Source organism: Pan troglodytes, chromosome 8, assembly GCF_028858775.2.
Source record: "Pan troglodytes isolate AG18354 chromosome 8, NHGRI_mPanTro3-v2.0_pri, whole genome shotgun sequence".
Lineage (NCBI taxonomy): Eukaryota > Metazoa > Chordata > Mammalia > Primates > Hominidae > Pan > Pan troglodytes.
Window position 1 is genome coordinate 137,029,629 of NC_072406.2, and position 18,448 is coordinate 137,048,076.

At 38.5% G+C, this 18,448-nt stretch overlaps 1 protein-coding gene across 4 annotated transcripts in view; it reads left to right on the forward strand.

Annotated features, from left to right (window-relative positions):
• The window catches only part of ZRANB1 (zinc finger RANBP2-type containing 1), a 72,708-nt gene that overhangs the window by 19,150 nt on the left and 35,110 nt on the right, over window positions 1–18,448 (forward strand). For 2 of the 4 annotated variants that reach the window (XM_009459460.5, XM_063781200.1), the window contains exon 2: window positions 6,638–7,488. The exons of 1 other annotated variant lie outside the window; for it this stretch is intronic. In XM_009459460.5, the coding sequence (XP_009457735.1) occupies window positions 6,675–7,488 (814 nt within the window). In that variant the 5' untranslated portion in view covers window positions 6,638–6,674. Of the gene's footprint in view, window positions 1–4,555; window positions 4,732–6,637; window positions 7,489–18,448 lie in introns of all 4 variants that reach the window. One more of the 4 variants, XM_009459459.5, reaches the window with a different exon arrangement.

The following is an 18,448-nucleotide window of genomic DNA, read 5'->3' on the forward strand; positions in this document are numbered from 1 at the left end:
AAATCGAAGGGAGGGATGGAAATAGAAGGATGTGAGTGACATAGGAAAAACATATATGAATTAGCGTTCCAAAAACTAGCACCAAGAGGAAATATAAAGTGCCAAATGTCAATAAAAGTATGGTTGCTTGGAGTGTACTTGGAGTGATTTGAAAACTTCTTGAAGATGAGACTTGAACTGAGCCTTAAAGGATGGGTAGAGTTCACTATAAATGAGGGTGTCTATTGTGCTTCTGTATCTAAGGCAGTACCTTCATGTGTATGTTGGGTGGTGGTGACACATGCATGAGTCAGGGGCGTGTGTGGCATGTTTGGGAGTGAGTGTGTGGTGTGTGTGTTTGTGACAGGAAGGAGTTGAGAGTTTATACTGTTGCAGAAGAGCCTCAGAAAGAGAATTGTGGAACAGTCAGCTGGATGGATTTAGAAAGGGAAGATGCTTAGAAGGCTTTTATGGTAGTTCTGACCTGAACTGGAAAAGGATTGATGGCAGTGGGAATGAGAAGACAGTAATTAGATAGAAACCACTGGAAAGAATCTGTGGGGAGAAGGCAGAATTTAAGGTGATTCTGAGTTCTCTGCTGGGTGCAGAGGTATTAATAGTGTCATTAATGGAAACTGGAGAAGTCAAGATAGGAGTTTGTTGTGAGAAGAAAATAAGGGGTTTAATGGAGGATTTGATAACCTGGTGGAGCCCTGAAATGAGGTTAGATTTGTAGATAAAGGGTTTACCATATCATCGATCTTCACGGTCCTGGTCTAGACCGGTTGTTTTCCTGTTGACTATTGCAAAGAAGACAGTGATGAAAGAATATACTGATGAGAAAAGAGATGAGTATGTGCGATATTTTGGCTTAAGAGTTAAGTAGTTTGAAGTTTTTTATTTACAGAAATTTTATAGTTCAAAATTGCTTTGTAATATTTTAAGAGCCTGAAAATTTAGCATGCTTGGAAAATCCGTTTTAGTTTTAGCTTTCGTCTTTATATCCCTAAGATGTTCTCTGAGCATTTGTAAATATCCGCAGATTTATATTAATAAGCTAATAATTATTTATATTAGTAAGTATAAATTTGTATTAATAAAGCTAATAAAAATCTTTAAGGCTGCTTTTTGTTGTTGTTGTTGTTTGAGACAGAGTCTCACTCGGCCGCCCGGGCCGGAGTGCGGTGGCGCAATCTCTGCTTACTACAACCTACACCTCCCAGGTTCAAGCAATTCTCCTGCCTCAGCCTCCTGAGTAGCTGAGTAGTATAACTTCTCATCATTTGAAACTACTGACAATTGAGCTTATCTCAGTTTGTTTCCTGAGTTTGCACTTGAAGAGAATTATTTGTGTGTGTGTGTGTTTTTTTTTTTTTTTTTTTTTTTTGAGATGGAGTTTCGCTCTTGTTGCCCAGACTGGAGTGCAGTGCAGCAGTCGCGGCAACCTCCACCTCCCGGGTTCAAGCGATTATCTTGCCTCAGCCTCCTGAGTAGCTGGGATTATAGGCACCTGCCACCACGCCCAGCAAGTTTTGTGTTTTTGGTAGAGACGGGGTTTCGCCATGTTGGCCAGGCTGGTCTTGAACTCCTGACCTCAAGTGATCCACCCGCCTCGGCCTCCCAAAGTGCTGGGATTATAGGCATCAGCCATTGCGCCCCGCCGAGAATTATTTCATTTCTTCAGTTATCTATGATTGTTTAGTAGGTGGTTGGGGAAATTTGTAGTGTAGCTACAATTTTGAGGAATTGACTTCAATATAAATATAATTCTTGTACAGTGTTTAGTAATGCTTCACAAATTATTAAACATGACAGTATAAAAAATGTTCCATTATGTAAGTCCCTTTCCCCCGCCTGCTATTAGTACATATACCATAATATTTGTGCACTTTTATTATCTGAATTGGAAAGTATGTAATTAAAAACAGTTACGAATTTACTACTTGTCAATTTAGTAGTAGTAAATGGTTGATATATTTAAAGACATTATTCATTCTACAGGCAGAGCTTAATGCACAAATGGATTCCTGGTCTCCTTGGTCCACAGGATGGGAACTGTTGGTATTGCATTTGAACCAAGGAATATTTGTCTTAAGAGGAGCAGTTTTGTCCCGTTCTCCTTAAAGAAGGCCCAGATTATGTTGATTTTATTGTGGTTTTATTTTACCAATTAATTGAAGTTTGAGTCCTTGGATAGAATTTGCAAATCTGCTTTGCATGCAAAATTAAACTTGTAAACTAAATTTACTTGGGTGTATAAATATATTTAATACTTAAAGTGATACTTAGTAAGTTTTATTTCAAGGTAGAGTATTAACTTTTAGAGCTGGCTACTTTGGAAATAATTTTATGTACTTTTTGGAATGTTTTGACATCTGGAAAAAGTGTACTCTGTTAATTTCTTCGTAATACTGCAAAAAAACACATAGTTCAGTTGATGTTATCCTTACTGTTCAGTGCTGTTTACTAATTACCACAGGTAGAAATGGCTGTCTCAGATAATCTTCAATGAATTTTTTCTTTTCTTTTCTTTTTTTTTTTTTGAGACAAAGTCTCACTCTCAGTGCAATGGTGTGATCATGGCTCACTGCAGCCTCAAGTCCCCTGGGCTGAAGCGATCCTCCTGCCTCAGCCTCCTGAGTAGCTGGGACTACAGGCATGTGCCACCACCCTGGGCTAATTTTTGTATTTTTTGAAGAGATGGGGTTTTGCCATGTTGCCCAGGCTGGTCTCGAACTCTTGGATTCAAGCAATCCACCTACCTAGGCCTCCTGTGCTGGGATTACAGGCTTGAGCACCTAGCCACTCTTCAATGAATTTTACCTTGCAGTTACTAAACAACATTCCTGCAATGTTTCAAGTTCTCTCAGAGTGAACACTGTACGTCATTACGTTTTTTTTTTTTTTTTTTTTTCCTTGAGACAGCCTTGCTCTGTCATCCCAGGCTGAAGCACAGTAGCACAGTAGCACAATCATAACTCACTGTAGTCTTGAACTCCTATACTCAAATGATACTCCTTCCTTGGCCTCCTGAGTAGCTGGGACTATAGGCACAGGCGACTGCACCTGGCTAATTAAAAAAAGGTTTTTTTTTTGGTCGGGCATAGTGGCTCACGCCTGTAATGCCAGCTCTTTGGGACGCTGAGGCAGGTGGATCACTTGCGGCCAGGAGTTTGAGACCAGCCTGGCCAACACGGTGAAACTCCGTCTCTACTAAAAATAAAAAAATTGGCTGGGCATGGTGGGATGCGCCTGTAGTCCCAGCTACTCTGGAGGCTGAGGCAGGAGATTCACTTGAACCTGGGAGTGGAGGCTGCAGTGAGCCAAGATTGTGCCACTGCACTCCAGCTTGGGTGGCAAAGTGAGACTGTCTCAACAACAACAAAAATCGTGTTTTGGTTTTTTTTTTTCCCTTTTTTGTAGTGATGGAGTCTTGCTATGTTGCCCAGGTTGGTCTTGAATCCTGGACTCAAGTGATCCTCCCACCTCATTCTCCCAAAGTGCTGGGATTAAAGACTTGAGCCACTGTGCTTATTATCTAATATAAGGCACATCTCAAAACTCTTGAGCTTGGTTTTGGTATTGCTTAGTTACCTGGATTTTCAGAGGTTGGTGGGCTAATTAGGCAGCTGTCTGTCCATTATTTTACCAGGCATTTATGACAGTGATTATTTTTTATGGCAGTTTTTTGTTTGTTTTTTAAATCAGCCTGGACATTTAAATATATTATGCCAGCATGTTAGTTACATGAAGATTAGCTAAGATAACATAAGGTTACGGGCTGTTTAGTTGCACCTACAAACATAGTAAGACTTATCAAAACAAGTATGGATTTTGAATGTGAATATTTTAAAAGATATATTGAAATTACTTAGAGTAGCCCTGGATATATGTTCATTATGGCATTTATCTTGTTAATAAGTTTCTACATGCTCATTTTAATTTCCAGTAGCATGAGCAAGTAACTTATATTTCATTCCCGAGAAACTAAAAGAATCTGCCTAAAGGGTATGAAAATTGCCATTAAATCTGTATTGTCTACTTTCTGGATGGTTATATCATTATAGTTCTCTGCTCTTCCACACATTTTTGGGCTGCTATCAGTTTGTAAGTAATCATTATGTAAACTAAATTTAAAAATTTAAACAAGATAATTTTATATTACTTGGATCAGGGAAAAAATGCAGTTGCTGAAGGTGGTTTCATAGCTAAATATAAGCAATTATTTTGCTTTTTCTACTTTTTTGGATTTTATCATCTTTTCCCTTTTAGTAATAGAGTAATACAGGTAGGAATTAACTTAGCACTGCCAAATTAATAGTAATATTAGACCTGTGTACACAGCACAGGGTTAAGGTTATATAGAAAAATGTCTCATCCATGTTTAATTTGGCTGACCAGCCCAGTTGATTAGCCAATTTTATTGTTTTGTTAAATTAAAATTCTAAATATAGTTGTCCATTGTTAAAATAAGTGAGTAGGGTTAAAATAGAGAATTGATAAAAATAAAGCCTTAAAAATCTTTTAGCTAAAGTAGCAGGCTTCAAGTGAAATTCAGTTTTGGTCTCCTTTACAGGAATAGCTATTCACAGTCAGACAGAACCACTTATCACGTTTTGCACTATCTCCTGAGGAAGTCAGAATTCTGAGCCAGCATGAAGACGGAATCTTGTCTTTGATCTGATTTGCAAACCGTACTTTTATTCTAATCATGTGCAAGGTGGAGGTTATAGCGTGGGAACTAAAATCTTAGTAAGTGTGGTTTTTATTTTAGCTATTAAGTAGTATACTTTCTTATAGTGATTTTTTTTCTTCTTAGCAGAATTCACACTATAAATGGTGTATGGACTTGGCAGGCGGGAACATAATACAGTATACTTCAAAAGTGAAAGATTTAGGCCAGGCGCGGTGATTCATGCCTGTAATCCTAGCACTTTGGGAGGTCGAGGCGGGTGGATCACGAGGTCAGGAGTTCAAGAGACGCCCGGCCAAGATGCTGAAACCCCATCTCTACTAAAAATACAAAAATTAGCCGGGCATGGTGGCATGCACCGTAATCTCGGCTACTTGGGAGGCTGAGGCAGGAGAATCGCTTGAACCTGGGAGGCGGAGGTTGCAGTGAGCTTAGATTGCACCACTCCACTGCATTCCAGCCTGGGCAAAACATAGCAAGACTCCATCTCAAAAACACAAAAACGAAAACAACAACAACAAAAAAACAAACCAACAAAAAAAAGATTTAACCCTCTAGATTCAGGAAAAATCCCTGAGAAAGAGAGAGCAAAGCTTCTATACTCTGCCTAGGATTTCTCTTTCCTGGTGAAAAATAGGTGTTGGGATGATACTGAGTTGATAAAAGTATTTAGGAAAAGTGGCCAGTGTCTAAATTCAAGCCATTAAAAAAAAAAAAAAACATTAAATTTGTTATGTAAGTTGCTTCATTTATGAATTAGTTGCCATTAAATTATGAAGTCTTTCTTCATTATAGTGTAGTGTTAGCCTATTGTTGAATCCTAGAAATCTTTTAAGTAGTGTGAATCTTTTAAATATGAATTGGATTTTTTTGGGGGCAGGGGATGGAGTCTCCCTCTGTCACCCAGGCTAGAGTGCAGTGGTGCGATCTTAGCTCACTGCAACCTCTGCCTGCCGGGTTCAAGCAGTTCTCTGCCTTAGCCTCCTGAGTAGCTGGGATTACAGGCACCTACCACCATGCACGGCTAATTTTTGTATTTTTATAGAGACGGGGTTTCACCATCTTGGCCAGGCTGGTCTTGAACTCCTGACCTTGTGATCTACCCGCCTCAGCCTCCCAAAATGCTGGGATTATAGGCTTGAGCTACTGCCCCCGGCCATGAATTAGATTTTGAGTATATTTTAAATATTCAAAATTTAAAATATTTTAATTATGAACATTCACAATTACATTGGAATGATTATGCTACTAGTTATTTCAGTGACCTTCTACAGATTTAATTTTCCCCAGTACAGTTTTCTTTTTTTTACTCCAGATAGAACTAGATTTTGAGGCTACAGATTATCAAGGAACTACCTATTTCATAATGTTACTTTGTTAATTGTAGCCATTACTTCTCAACATGTTTCTTTACTACCTGTGCTAATTAAGAACAGTGGGTAATTAGCATTTTAAGTTGCTTTTCTCCCTTAGCGAGAATGATAAAATAGACGTTGTTTGATCTTCTGAATTCATGAATCATAATCTGTGTTCATAATTTGAGAATGGTTATGTGTTTAAGCTATTTTTTAGTTTGTGGTGTTTCCTCTACCTTTGTCTCTTTAAACTATTGGTTACTTTTCTAAATTGATGTGATGGCCTCCCTGAAATTAAACATTTCTATTAGTGGCTTCCCGTTAATCTCATCCTTCTTAGATCAAACCTCGTTATATCTCCTGCCTATCTCTTTTGCATTCCAAAGTTCAATTTTATTAAATCCCAGGGTCTAAGATTTTTTCTTAGAGAATTTATCTCCAGTGTTTCTATGGAAATCAAAAAAGAAAATTAGGATAATTCAATGTCGAAATGTTACATGCATCTTTTGAGAAATTTATATTTTGTAGGTTGAAGGACTTGCTTTTTGGGCAGCGTATTTTTGGAGGTGGAATGTAGTTATTTTAATAACCATGTCCTAATTATTTATAGCTTCCTGCCTGACACAGCTCACTTCAAGAAGTGCACAATGTCAGAACGTGGAATTAAGTGGGCTTGTGAATATTGTACGTATGAAAACTGGCCATCTGCAATCAAGTGTACTATGTGTCGTGCCCAAAGACCTAGTGGAACAATTATTACAGAAGATCCATTTAAAAGTGGTTCAAGTGATGTTGGTAGAGATTGGGATCCTTCCAGCACCGAAGGAGGAAGTAGTCCTTTGATATGTCCAGACTCTAGTGCAAGACCAAGGGTGAAATCTTCATATAGCATGGAAAATGCAAATAAGTGGTCATGCCACATGTGTACATATTTGAACTGGCCAAGAGCAATCAGATGTACCCAGTGCTTATCCCAACGTAGGACCAGGAGTCCTACAGAATCTCCTCAGTCCTCAGGATCTGGCTCAAGACCAGTTGCTTTTTCTGTTGATCCTTGTGAGGAATACAATGATAGAAATAAACTGAACACTAGGACACAGCACTGGACTTGCTCTGTTTGCACATATGAAAACTGGGCCAAGGCTAAAAGATGTGTTGTTTGTGATCATCCCAGACCTAATAACATTGAAGCAATAGAATTGGCAGAGACTGAAGAGGCTTCTTCAATAATAAATGAGCAAGACAGAGCTCGATGGAGGGGAAGTTGCAGTAGTGGTAATAGCCAAAGGAGATCACCTCCTGCTACGAAGCGGGACTCTGAAGTGAAAATGGATTTTCAGAGGATTGAATTGGCTGGTGCTGTGGGAAGCAAGGAGGAACTTGAAGTAGACTTTAAAAAACTAAAGCAAATTAAAAACAGGATGAAAAAGACTGATTGGCTCTTCCTCAATGCTTGTGTGGGTAAGTTTCTGTATTCTGCATTTTTTGCATGGGATGGGAAAAGGTAGTAAAAATGATATGAAAAGAGCTGGGTGCGCTGACACACGTTTGTGGTCTTAGCCACTTGCTTGAGACCAGGAGTTTGAGGCTGTAGTATGCCATGATCGGTCTGTGAATAGCACTTGCACTCCAGCTTGGGTAACATAGTGAGACTGTGTCTCCACGCACATGCAAAAATGTGTGTGTGTGTATGCGCAAAGTCACTAGCATTTAATTCATTCAGCACGATAGCTGTACTTTCAAGTAGGCATACATAAAAATTTGTGTATTTGTGATCTTGTCGTAACTTTGTACTAAATTGCCCACAATTAATTGTGTTCATGTCTCTCCATTACTGGGGGCAGTGGAATATATACCTGGACTTTAAAACTGCTACTCTGTTTATTGTAACAAGATGTAACTGAGGAACACCAGCTGCTGTTTCCAAGTATTTGTAAACAGTGTGAGCATCTTGTGATGATAGAAGCTTTAGTCAGATGTTAAAAATACCACAAAAATGTGTGACTCCAAGAAGTTGAACAAACATATTGACCTTGAAAATACTGGTGTTAATTTAACATGAATGTCATGTAGTAAATGTTTGCAAACTTTATGGAACTGATTACATGTAGCCAGCTGATTCCATACTTCAAGTTATGGTTCGTATGTATTGTGACATTTTCCTCAGGAAATGCTGTTAAAGGACAGAGACATAGGAGAGCAGAGTTTTTCTTCAGTTCTTGACCTTGTGAGTTAATTGTGATGTAATTCACAAAAGCAGTGACTTGAGTCTTCAGTATTTTTTTTTTGAGTAGATTAGATGTTTGATTTTTATTAAATTATTTGGATGGGCTGCTTACTTTGACATTTGGTCTTATAAGGGAAATTTTGAATGATTACTAAGTTTAAACTTTGTGTGGAACAATAGCTAAGCCTTAACTATACCTTAGCTGTATGTTTTCCCTCAGTACCAATTTCTTTTATTTATCCCTCTGGGTACAGCCCAAGAATATGGAAAGTTTAGGTGTATGAACCTGTGAGTCCTAGGAATTGATTTCCAAGAAATCGTGAGTTTTAAAATTAAATCGTATATATCATTCCCCCCACCCCCCCCCCCCCCCCGCCCCAAGATGGGATCTCACTCTGTCACCCAGGCTAGAGGGCAGTGATGCAATCATGGCTCACTGCAGCCTCAACCTCCTGGGTTCAAGTGACCTGCCATCTTAGCCTCCCCAGTAGCTGGGACTCCCCATTAGCATGTACCACTATGCCCTGCTATTGTTTTAAATTATTATTTGTAAAGATGGGGGTCTCCCTATGTTGCCCAGGATGGTCTTGAACTCCTGGGCTCAAGCGATCCTCCCACCTCAGCCTCCTAAAGTGTTGAGATTATAGGCATAATTTGCTGTGCCCAGCTGAAATCCTGAGTTTTCAATTTTAGCTTTGTTCTGGCAAAAAAGAATATCCCAGCAGATGAATCCTTCTGACCTCCAGACGTAGTAGGCACTTAGCAACTCTTAGTTCTAGTTTCCTCCCATCCTGAGGATGAGGGGATGAAAACATACCGAGCCATCTTCTGTCTGTGTTGTCCCATTTTATTCCACTGATTTTTCTGCTCCAAATTGAGGGGCAACATATAGTATGATTGTCAGTTAAAAAAATTTAAACAGGAGATACAAAAGAGTTTTGTTATTAGTTTCCTTATTGAGATCAAATTGATTTAACATAAAAATTCACCGTTTTGCAAGTGAACAACTCATTTGGCATTTAGTGCATTCACATTGTGTAACCACTACCTCTGTGTTGTTCCAGAACATTTTCATCATCCCAAAAGGAAACTATGTACCCATTAAGCAGTTACTGCCCCTACCCCTACCCGCTAACCCTTGATAACTGCCAGTCTGCTTTTGGTGTCTGTGGATTTACCTATTCTGGATATTCATATAAATGGAATCTTTACATATCTGTGAGCTTTTATGTTGGGTGTGATTGTCTTTTAATTGCTTGTATGCCTTTGGAACAGTCTTAAAATCATTTTTTTTTTTTTTTTTTTTTTTTTTTTTGCAGGGAGTAGTGTACTATGAATACTTGGACTACAAGGTGGTGTTATAGTACATGTAGGTTTATAGATGAAAATGAACTAGACTTCACTGTGACGGTTCTTAACCTCACAGTGAAGGTCACTAAACCTCACTAAAGGTCATAGAATCCTTTAGGAATCAGGGCTTCATTTCAACCCCAGGTTGCTTCAGGTCAGTGGATCTCAGGATAAGAACACCTGATTTGAAATATTTTCTTTCCTTGAAACACACAAGTTAGATGAATCAACATGTTTGTCTTTATGACATTATTTCTTCTTGGTCCTGCCTTTTTCTACATATCCTTACTACTTTTGACTAGACGACTAGCCATCCTTGTACCTCTTTGCATTTTATTTATTTTTTTGAGACAGGGTCGCGAGGCTGGAATGCAGTGCTGCAATCATGGCTCACTGCAGCCTTGACTTCCTAAGCTCAAGCCATCCGCCTACCTCAGCCTCCTGGGTAGCTGGGACTACAGGCGCATACCACCACGCCCGGCAAATTTTTGTATTTTTTTTGGAGAGACGGGGTTTTACCTTGTTACCCAGGCTGGCATCTTATTCCTGTGCTCAAGCAATCCACCCACCTCAGCCTCCCAGAGTGCCGGGATTACAGGGGTAAGCCACTGGGTCCGGCCCATCTCTTTGCATTTTAATCACTGCGTTCAATTTAAAAGTGGAACAAGGCCAGGCACAGTGGCTCAGGTCTGTTAATCCCAGCACTTTGGGAGATCGAGGTGGGCGGGTCACCTGAGGTCGGGAGTTCGAGACCAGCCTGACCAACATGAAGAAACCCCGTCTCTACTAAAAATACAAAATTAGCCGGGCATGGTGGCACATGCCTGTAGTCCCAGCTACCCGGGAGGCTGAGGCAGGAGAATCGCTTGAACCTGGGAGGTGGAGGTTGCAGTGAGCCAAGACCGCACCATTGCACTGCAGCCTGGGCAACGAGCAAAACCCTGTCTCAAAAAAAAAAAAAAAAAAAAAGAAAAAAGTGTAACAAAAACTTCTACCAATAGGACCAGTATTGGATTTGATGTTGTTTTATTTATAAAACGATTTGTCATTAAGTTGCTGTTTCTACCTGCAAAGTTTCTGGATTCTTAGGGCCAAGGGTTGATTGTATTTGGTCCTTGGTAATGTGGACTATGTCTTTCCTATTGGCAAATATTTTTTACTATTAACTGTACAATGTCATTCTGAACTGTTATACGTAAGGTTATAATTATAGGCCTGTTTCTATGGGATAGCCATATTCTGATGTGTAAACATAACTGAAATATGTTAAATACTTCTTTTAAACTTGTTTACATTGTGTTGGGTTAATTTAAAAAAAGGCTTGAGCAGTAAGACTAAAAGAAGTTCACATGTACTCAAAATTAATCTTTACGTCCCTTTTCTGCCTGCCTTATGTTCCCCAGATTTCATTAGATACAGTGTATTTTGGGTTATTGATGTTGTGTTTTTTAAAAAATACATCTCTAAAGTAGTATATACACTGAGTATAAAATGTGAGACTTTTCCATTTAAAGTTGGAAAAAAATTTCAACCTCAGGTCAGCTTTGTAGCTGATAAACTAGGAATAAGGAAGATTCAGTTGTTGAGAGGGCAGATGTCAACTAACACATCAGCAGTATCGAGCAAACATATTGACATAGCTGTTGGGTGTTAAGTTTCACATAAGTCATATTATCTTATGTGGTGAGAGGATGTTGGGGACAGCTGTGCCAAAACCTGGTATCAGTAGTAGAGCCTGAGGTTGAGAATCAGGGTGGTAAAGGTAGAGGTGTGAATGTAAATGTACAGTTGTCTCTGGAATGTCTGCAGTTGGTACTAGATGTTTTTAGGTACATCAGGTTTTTAGGGCGGTCATGTGAGCACTCACCATAGACTGCTTTTCTCACTGGGTAGACAACAATGTATCTAGAGAATAGAGCAGCACTACCTAATGCCCTGCTTTTGTTCTGCTATTCTATTGAATCAGTTGCCTTATGAAATTACACTTCAATTTGTGTACATAGATATGTCCTTAAAAAGACACAGGGTTAGATAAGAACACCATATTAAATCTGTGCTGTAATGTGTATTCCTGAATCCTAGACTCATATATCCAGCTGCCTATTCAGCATCTTTCCTGGAGTGTTTAAAAACTCAAGCTCATTTCAAGCTCAGTGATGCTAAAACAGAACTGATCTCTCCTTCAAATCTATTTTTTCCCAGGCTCTCATCTTGGTTGATGGCAAATTTCTCATTCCATTGCTTGTGCCAAAAGCCTTGGCCCTCCTTGATTCTTCTTTCTCGTATGCCCCACTTCTATTTCTGAGAAGATTCTTTGGCTCTACCTTCAAAATATATCTGTACTCTGACCACTTCTCACTATTCTTGTCCAAACCATGATCTACCCTTGCCTTTGCCCTCCTTACAATCTGCTGTCATCAGAGGAGCTAATTCTTCTCAGAACCCTCTAGTGATCACCTGTTTTACTTGGATTAAAAGCCAGAGTCCCTCAAAAACTCTACAAGGCCATCTACATGCTCTGTATTGCGCACTTCAGCTTCCCTCCATATACTTTTGACCCTTGAATAACACAGGTCTGAACTGTGCGCGTCCACTTATACGTGAGTTTTCTACCAGCTCTGCCACCCCTGAGACAGCAAGAACAATCCCTCTTCCTCCTCCTCCTCCTCCTCAGCCTACTCAAGGTGAAGATGATGATGATGAAGACCTTTATGATGAGCCACTTTGACTTAATGAGTTAGTAAATGTATTTTCTCTTCCTTATGATTTTCTTAATAACATTTTCTTTTCTCTAATGTATTACAAGAATATAATACATATACAAATATGTGTTCGACTGTTTATGCTATTAGTAAGGCTTCCGGTCAACGGTAGGCTATCAGTATTTTTGGGGGAGTTAAAAGTTATACATGGATTTTCTACTGTGTGGGAGATTGGTCCCCCTAATCTCCATGTTGTTCAAGGGCCAAATATAGTTTATCTCTGAACTAATCTGTTTTCCACCTTTTCCATTTCATTCCAGCCACTCTTGCCACCTTTTTTTTTTCCCTATAAATAAGCGTCAAGCCTTTTACTTGCTGTTTGCTCTGCCTGGATTGCTCTCCACCTTCGCTTCTTTTCTCATATATTGCCTTCTCAATGAGGTCCTCCATGACTGCCGTATCTAAAATTTCATCCCTGTCCATTATCCCTCCCTACAGCATTAATTTTCTTCATAACACTTCTGATATGCTTCATCATCTTGTTTATTATTTGTCTCTCTCTACTCTAGAATTTAAGCTTCCTGAGGGCCAGTAATTTTATGTTTTGTTCAAAGCTGTATCTTAGTATGTACAACAGTGCCTGCTGCGTACATACTAGGCACTCAGGTATTTTTATATCAGTGAACGAATGAATATTTTTGGGAACTAGGGTCTGGGCAAACCTTTATCCTCCTCCTCCTATGAATTTCTAGATTCTTTGCCTGCTTCCTAGCTCTCTGTGTTTTTCAGTAGTTGGGGCTCAACCCAGGAGAGCCAGTTTTACTTCTCACTGGTTGTCAGGAAGACTGAGGTAAGTAGTGGGTATGAAAGGGTCTTACGGGAAAGGGTATAGAGGCTTCAGTTTATCACCAGGCAGTCTATGGACATGAAAAGTCTAAAGTCAGGTTTATGTTTAATTTCTCTACCTTCCTACTTTCACTCATGGCAATATTTGTTTTTTCAAAAAAATCATTCTATGTGTTTGCTATAACTATCAAATGAGATTTTTACTTGAAATATTTTATTCAGTTGTCATTGGACCTGCTGCTTCCTAGTTGGCATTTATCTTACTTCCTAAACAATAGCTGCATCTTTCTTAAGTTTAGGAGCTGAGATTTGGTTGGGGCTTTTGAAGGTATAGGGGGAAAAAAATCAAACTTAAGTAACAAGTTCACATTGAAACTATGTATACACATATGTATATATGTATACACATATGTATATATATGTATACACATATGTATATATGTATACACATATGTATATATATGTATACACATATATGTGTATATATAAGTATACACATATATGTGTGTATACATGTATACACATATGTGTGTATACATGTATACACATATATGTGTGTATACATGTATACACATATATGTATATATAAGTATACACATGTGTATATAAGTATACACATGTGTATATAAGTATACACATGTGTATATAAGTATACACATATATGTATACACATATATATGTATACACATATATGTATACACATATATATGTATACACATATATGTATACACATATATATGTATACACATATATATGTATACACATATATATGTATACACATATATATGTATACACATATATGTATACACATATATGTATACACATATATATGTATACACATATATATGTATACACATATATATGTATACACATATATATGTATACACATATATATGTATACACATATATGTATATATGTATACACATATATGTATATATGTATACACATATATGTATATATGTATACACATATATGTATATATGTATACACATATATGTATATATGTATACACATATATGTATACACATATATGTATATATGTATACACATATATGTATACACATATATGTATATATGTATACACATATATGTATATATGTATACACATATATGTATATATGTATACACATATATGTATATATGTATACACATATATGTATATATGTATACACATATATGTATATATGTATACACATATATGTATACACATATGTATATATGTATACACATATATGTATACACATATATGTATATATGTATACACATATATATGTATACACATATATGTATATATGTATACACATATATATGTATACACATATATGTATATATGTATACACATATATATGTATACACATATATGTATATATGTATACACATATATATGTATACACATATATGTATATATGTATACACATATATGTATACACATATATGTATATATGTATACACATATATGTATACACATATATGTATATGTGTATACACATATATGTATACACATATATGTGTATACACATATATGTATACACATATATGTGTATATATGTATACACATATATGTGTATACACATATATGTATACACATATGTGTATATATGTATACACATATATGTATATATGTATACACACATGTATATATGTATACACACATATGTATACATGTATACACACATATGTATACATGTATACACACATATGTATATATGTATACACACATATGTATATATATTCACGTATACACACACACACACACTTTTTTTTTTTTTGAGACAGGATCTTGCTCTGTTGCCCATGCTGGAGTGCAGTGGTGCGATCACAGCTCACTGCAGCCTTGACTTCCTGGGCTCAAGCAGTCCTCCCACCTCAGCTTCCCTAGTAGCTAGGCGTACAGGTGTATACCACCATGCCCCGCCAATTTTAAAAATGATTTGTAGAGATGGGGTCTCCCTGTGTTGCCCAGGCTGGTTTCAGACTTCTGGACTCAAGTACTGGGACTGCAGTTGTGAGCCCCCACCTGGCCTGAAACTGGAATTTTTATGCTGAAATACTCAGTTGCCCAATAGCAGTGGTATGAACAGCTTTCACTATAGGGAATATGTGAATCAGTAATGCCTCCCGGTGCTCTGAAGTTTTGGGGTGACGTGAAGTGCACATGCAGTGGTGTTCCCTGTTGAAAATCAATGACTTACGGACTGAACCAGAATCTCTTCTTTATCAAGTAGCAGGCTGAAGTGGCATCATGAGGATTATAATTCTGATGGTTTCTGAGCAAAATTTGTCCCACTTTCAGAATTTCGACATGTCTGTAAAGACTTCGATGATTTTTATTGTTTTATTTTTTAATTAATTACTTAACTTTTTTGAGGCAAGGTGGTCTCACTCTGTCTCCCAGGCTGGAGTGCAGTGGTGTGTGATCTTGGCTCACTTCAATCTCTGCCTCCTGGGCTCAAGCAATTCTCCTACCTCAGCCACCCAGCTAGATGGGACTACAGACGTGCACCACCACGCCTGGCTAATTTTGCATTTTTTGTAGAGATGAGGTTTCACCTTGTTGCCCAGGCTGGTCTCAAACTCCTGGGTTCAAGCAGCCCGCCCGCCTCGGCCTCCCAAAGTGCTGGGATTACAGGTGTGAGCCACTGTGCCTGGTCTTAGATGATTTTTAAAACATAGATCATGTATTGGTAACGTTTTCTTATGTTAGTTGTCTGCAAAAATATTGTTATATTTAATCTATTATTTTCCCTTTTCTTATAACTTAATTGTGTTGAGAATCAATGTTTGAGGCAAATCCATTTGGATTCGAATTGTATTTGGGCCTCTTGCTAGAAATCCGTATAACGTGTCATATGGTGTCTGTCCACTCTAGAGTGCCAAGTGTAACTCTAGAAATACCTAAATATTTCCACAGTTTCTGGATGGGTCTGGATATGGTGGCTCAGTCCTGTAATCCCAGCACTGTGGGAGGTTGAGAGAGGGGAGGATCGTTTCAGCCTAGGACTCTAAAACCAACCTGGGCAACTTGGCGAGACCTCGTCTCTATAAAAAGTAAAAAAAATTAGCAGGGCGTGGTGGTGTTCCCATGTGGTCCCCACCTATGCAGGAGGCTGGGATGGGAGGAACACTTGCGCCCAGGCTGCAGCAGGCCATGATTGTGTCACTGCATTGCAGCCTGGGTGACAGAGCAAGACCATGTCTTAAAACTTGCATGGTATTAAATATGTCAGAAGGTATTTGTCCATTTGGTTTTACTTACACACCTTGTTTAAAAAAAAAAAGCAAAGTTTGGGCGTATTACATTTTAAAATATTCTTTTCAATTTGTTTTGGTATTGATATTAAGAATTACGTATATGGATGGACATTTACAATTTGTCAGAGGTTTTTCTCAAGTAAATTATTAAATTAGTATTACTTTTTTCTCTGGAGAAACAAAACCGTTGCAAAATGTAATCTTCTATAATGATTTTTTTAAAAAAAGTTTCTACTGTTGAAATATGTGCCTGGTATAATGAAAGGGAAGTTGTACAATAATCCAAACAAAATTAAATTAACTTCTGTGAAGGAAAAGTCCATTTAGTTTTTGAGAGATTATATTCCTTTGAACTGGAATGATTTTAAAGTGATTTATATTACCAAGAAAATTACCATGTCAAAACGGAAAAGGAAATCCTTGCATTGGACACTGGTGATTTTGCCCATTTAAGACATCTTTGGGGTGACTTTTTAACTTGAGAGAAAACTCAGGGCATACAAACGATTGTGAAGAAAAAAATAGAAGAGGCTTCTATTCTCTAGTTCATTACTCCTTAGCTTTAAAAATTATTTCTTTCACAAGGATATTTTATTGATGACTTACCTGAAGGCACAAAACATTTGGTGTTTTTAAAAACACACTATCTGCTGGTCGCAGTGGCTCATGCCTGTAATCCCAGCACTTTGGGAGGACGGGGCGGTGGGATCACTTGAGGTCAGGAGTTCAAGACCAGCCTGGCCAACATGGTGAAACCCCGTCTCTACTGAAAATACAAAAATTAGCTGCGTGTGGTGGTGGGCATCTGTAATCCCAGCTACTTGGGAGGCTGAGGCAGAAGAATCTCTTGGACCTGGGAGGCGGAGGTTGCAGTGAGCTGAGATCATGGCACTGCACTCCAGCCTGGGCAACAAAGCGAAACTCTGTCTCAAAATAAATAAATAAATAAAAACAAAAAAATAAAAACACACTATTGATGAGATAAGTTATAGTGTCCAAATTTACATTTTTAACTTGCCCATTGACTTCCTTATAGGTTCATCTCCCTCTACTCCCTCTTTGGGCTTTTTGGGTGATTTGCATGACCAATATAAATAGAGTGGCAGGCAAGATAATGTCCACACCCCACCTCCCCATGCCTGCGTCCCAGTCCCCAGGATTTGTGAGTATGCCACCTTACGTGGCAAAAGAGGTTTTACAGAAGTGATTAAAGGTTTCTTAAATGGCAGGGTTATCTGGGTGGGTGGTGTAATCACAAGCGTCCTTGTAAATCACAGCGGGAGACAGGAGAGTGAAGATTATAGATGGGACCATGAGAAGAGAAGCAGAGGCTTGAGAGAGTTGCAGGGCCCTGAGGCAAGGAATGCCAGCAGCCTCTAGGAGAAAAGGCAAGGCTTTTCTAGAGCCTCATGAAGGAGCACAGCCCTCCCAACACCTTGATTTTAGCTCAGTGAGAGCCTTGCTGAACTTCTGACCTCCTGAATTCTAAGACAGAAAGTTTGTGTTGTTTAAGTCACTAAGGTTGTAATCATTGTTTGAGCAGCAATAAGAAATTAATACAAATAGCTTTTTTAAAAACAAATAATATCTTTTTTTTTTTTTTTTGAGATGGAGTTTTCGCTCTTGTTGCCTAGGCTGGAGTGTAATGGCGTGGTCTTGGCTCACTGCATCCTCTGCCTCCTGAGTTCAAGTGATTCTCCTGCCTCAACCTCCCAAGTAGCTGGAATTATAGGCGCCCGCCAACATTCCTAGCTAATTTTTGTATTTTTAGTAGAGACGGGTTTCACCATGTTGGCCAGGCTAGTCTCGAACTCCTAACCTCAGGTGATCTGTCCACCTTGGCTTCCCAAAGTGCTGGGATTACAGGCGTGAGCCACCACGCCCAGCCCTAAACAAATAGTATTTTTTTAAATTTTATTTTGAGATGGAGTCTTGCTCTGTCACCCAGCCTGGAGTGCAGTGGCGTGATCTAGGCTGACTGCAACCCCTGCCTCCCAGGTTCAAGTAATTCTCCTGCCTCAGCCTCCCAAGTAGCTGGGATTA